This window comes from Notamacropus eugenii, chromosome 3, assembly GCF_028372415.1.
Source record: "Notamacropus eugenii isolate mMacEug1 chromosome 3, mMacEug1.pri_v2, whole genome shotgun sequence".
In the NCBI taxonomy this organism is placed as follows: domain Eukaryota; kingdom Metazoa; phylum Chordata; class Mammalia; order Diprotodontia; family Macropodidae; genus Notamacropus; species Notamacropus eugenii.
This window is the reverse complement of record NC_092874.1, coordinates 356,545,405-356,548,263: the sequence shown is the minus strand read 5'-3', so window position 1 is coordinate 356,548,263 and position 2,859 is coordinate 356,545,405. Positions and strand designations below refer to the sequence as shown.

At 40.9% G+C, this 2,859-nt stretch overlaps 1 protein-coding gene across 1 annotated transcript; it reads right to left on the bottom strand.

The window, feature by feature from the left end:
- Positions 1–306: 306 nt before the first annotated feature.
- LOC140496903 (heterogeneous nuclear ribonucleoprotein H-like) lies at positions 307–2,402 on the bottom strand. Its single transcript, XM_072597281.1, is given in 3 exon segments — positions 307–1,025; positions 1,028–1,568; positions 1,570–2,402. Coding segments are annotated over 3 exon segments (1,464 nt in total). The 5' UTR covers positions 2,350–2,402; the 3' UTR covers positions 307–882.
- Between the last annotated feature and the right edge of the window lie 457 nt (positions 2,403–2,859).

Genomic DNA, 2,859 nt, shown 5'->3' with positions numbered 1-2,859 from the left:
ATTAATTCCTATTTTTCTTGCTGCCAATTGGTGTCTCCCCTCAAATAAATTTAGTCATACTTTTCAATATAGCTATTACAATGACACATTGAGGAATGGGTACAATTACTATGATATTTTCTTTCTTAGGTAATTGTTCAATTTTCTTCATTACTTCAGCTTCTCTGGCTGATATTTCAGCCTTTTCCAGTTCTCTAAAGTTGATAGGACTTCTTTTTTTTTTTTCCAGTTTTTGAAAGGAAGATTTATTTAACAAGTTTCACTTAGCGCAATACACCTAAAAGGAAATCACAATACAATGAAAGATTTAAATCAAGGCCTCAGAATTTAATACAAACACCAAGACCAAATCCTAAAGTATCCGTATTGCGTCTCAAAATTGTCCCCATTAACTTAAAAAAAAAAAAAGCTTAAACGTACGTGCCTTACAGGATAGTAAACGAAATAAACTAGAACAAACATGCCAAATGTTTCACTTTTGAATCGCAGACACAGCTCCTATATTTGTTTTACAAAAAAGCATGTCTCCCAACATGCATCTCAAACAGTGTTCCATGTAATGTGGTATAAGAGCAACATTTAACATAATTGAAACTGCTTTAACCTAAATACGCTTACTGCTTAAAGTACACTCCTACAACATAACTACCTTGAGAAAAGCTGAAATTGTTTAACAGTTATAGTCTTTACTCAACTTGGTTATTACATCCTAGATGAATGTTTTTCTGTGTTCAAAAATACTGAACCTGAAAGTTTTTAAAACAATCCTGATTTCACTTACAGTAAGCATAAATCACAAGCTTGTATTGCAAAACTGTTAAACTTCGTTTTTGTTTGTTTTTTTTTCTTTAAAAAAAGTTGACCAAGAGTCAGTGATCAGGATTACATTCCCCATCCACCACTCATACTGGACATGCCAGACATCCCTCCCATTCCGTTCACTCCCATAGATGCACGGCTCCCGCTACTGTAGTAGCTGCTGTTCATCGCTCCTTGGCTCCCTATGCAATGTTTGATTGAAAATCACTGGAGTTTTCCTGTAAAACTTGGTCATATCCGCTCATGCTGCTTTGACCACCGTAGCCTCCTCCGTAACCCCCACTCAGCTGCTGGCTAGCTGGACCACCGTAACTGGACTGGTTTGACAAGCCCATGCCTCCCATCATTTGGCTACCATAAGCACCACCACTTGCTCCTGCTGTAGAATTCAAGAAGAGTTCTACATATCTGTGTTCGTAAGCACCACCGCTTGCTCCTGCTGTAGAATTCAAGAAGAGTTCTACATATCTGTGCTGCATATTGGCTTTGTCTTTTGACATAGCTGCCACAGCATCTTCATGAGTAGCAAATTCAACATCTGCTTCTCCAGTCACTCTGCCATCAGGTCCAATTTCAATGTGTACTCGAACAGGGTTGAGTGGTGAGAAAAAATTGTTAATATCATTTTCAGTAGCTCTGTAAGGTAATCCTCTCATGTGCACACAATGGCCTGTTGTACTCTGGAAAGTGGATCCACCATCTCCATATCTATGATCAGACATTCCAAAAACAGTAATTGAGGTCTCTTCCAAATCTATCCGACCCAAAGCCATATCCATCATTATATCCATTGTAGTCATCATAGCCTCCATACCCTCCACCGTAGGCACCTCGCCTCATTCTTTCAAACCCAGCTCCTCTACCAATGCTGTTATAGCCTCTGCCAGCCCCAGGCCTGTCATAAGGACCTGGCCGCTGCATAGCCATTAGCTTTCGAGGAGGATCATAATGAGTACGAACTTCTGCCCGGCTGCTCTTGAAGATTTCAATGTACCTGTGCCCTATTCTTTCCTTGTGTTTCTTTAGAGCCTTTTCAGCTATTTCCTGTGAAGCAAACTGCACGAAGGCCTCCCCCGTACTCCTCCCCTGGAAGTCCACCGGCAATGTTATCCCATTTGGCACGATTTCCAACCCTGAAAAAAACTGAACAATTTCTTCCTTGCTACAGCCAAATGGGAGTCCTCTAAGGCGCACAAAGCCATCATTGGCAGTGTCAGGACTATTTGGACCAGTATGCTTCAACACCCAATCCATTTCAATGTTGTTTGACTTGAATACTTCAACATATCTGTGTCCCATAGTTTCTCTGTCTTTTTTCAGTGCCAACTTGACTTCATCTTCTGATTCAAGTTCAACAAATGCTTGTCCACTTGGTCTGCCTTCTCGGGTATAGATGAAACGAATGCCTGATGCCCCATTTTGAATTTTGCATTCCGAGAAGAAGCGTTGGACTTCATCGGCCGAGCAGGACCAGGGCAAGCCCCGGACCTTCACCACGAAGCCTTCTCCGCCTTCGGTGCTCAGCATCATCTTGTTCAGTCAGTGGCGGCGGCTCGATACTTGACTTCGGCGTGGCTACGAAGAAAATCGATAGGACTTCTATGTTTAAAATTATCAGGGTTTCCATGAGTAAGGGAGGTCTCCATCCTAGTGTCTATTAATGTCCTAGTTACAGTATTTGATCCATTTTCCCCTTATGTATATTTATTTAATCTGAGTTAGGGTTCAGTCAATTTCCTATTTTCCTTGAAGGTGTGAACTTGGATACAAGGGTTCAGGAGGATCTGTAGGTGCAGTTCTTACTTCTCTATTCTGTCTAGTATTGAGCCCCTTTTATCGTTATATTATGTATACTACATTAGTTCGAATATCATCTATGCTTTCGAAATCTGTCCCTGCTCTCAATAGAACAGTAAACAATTCTTTTCTTGACAATCTGTTCTGACTTTGAATGCACTGCCTCTTTACTCTTCCTTCCCAAGGAAATTTATCTTTCCCCCATTCCCCTAAGTCACTTAACTCTTAAAACTTGTCCAGCAC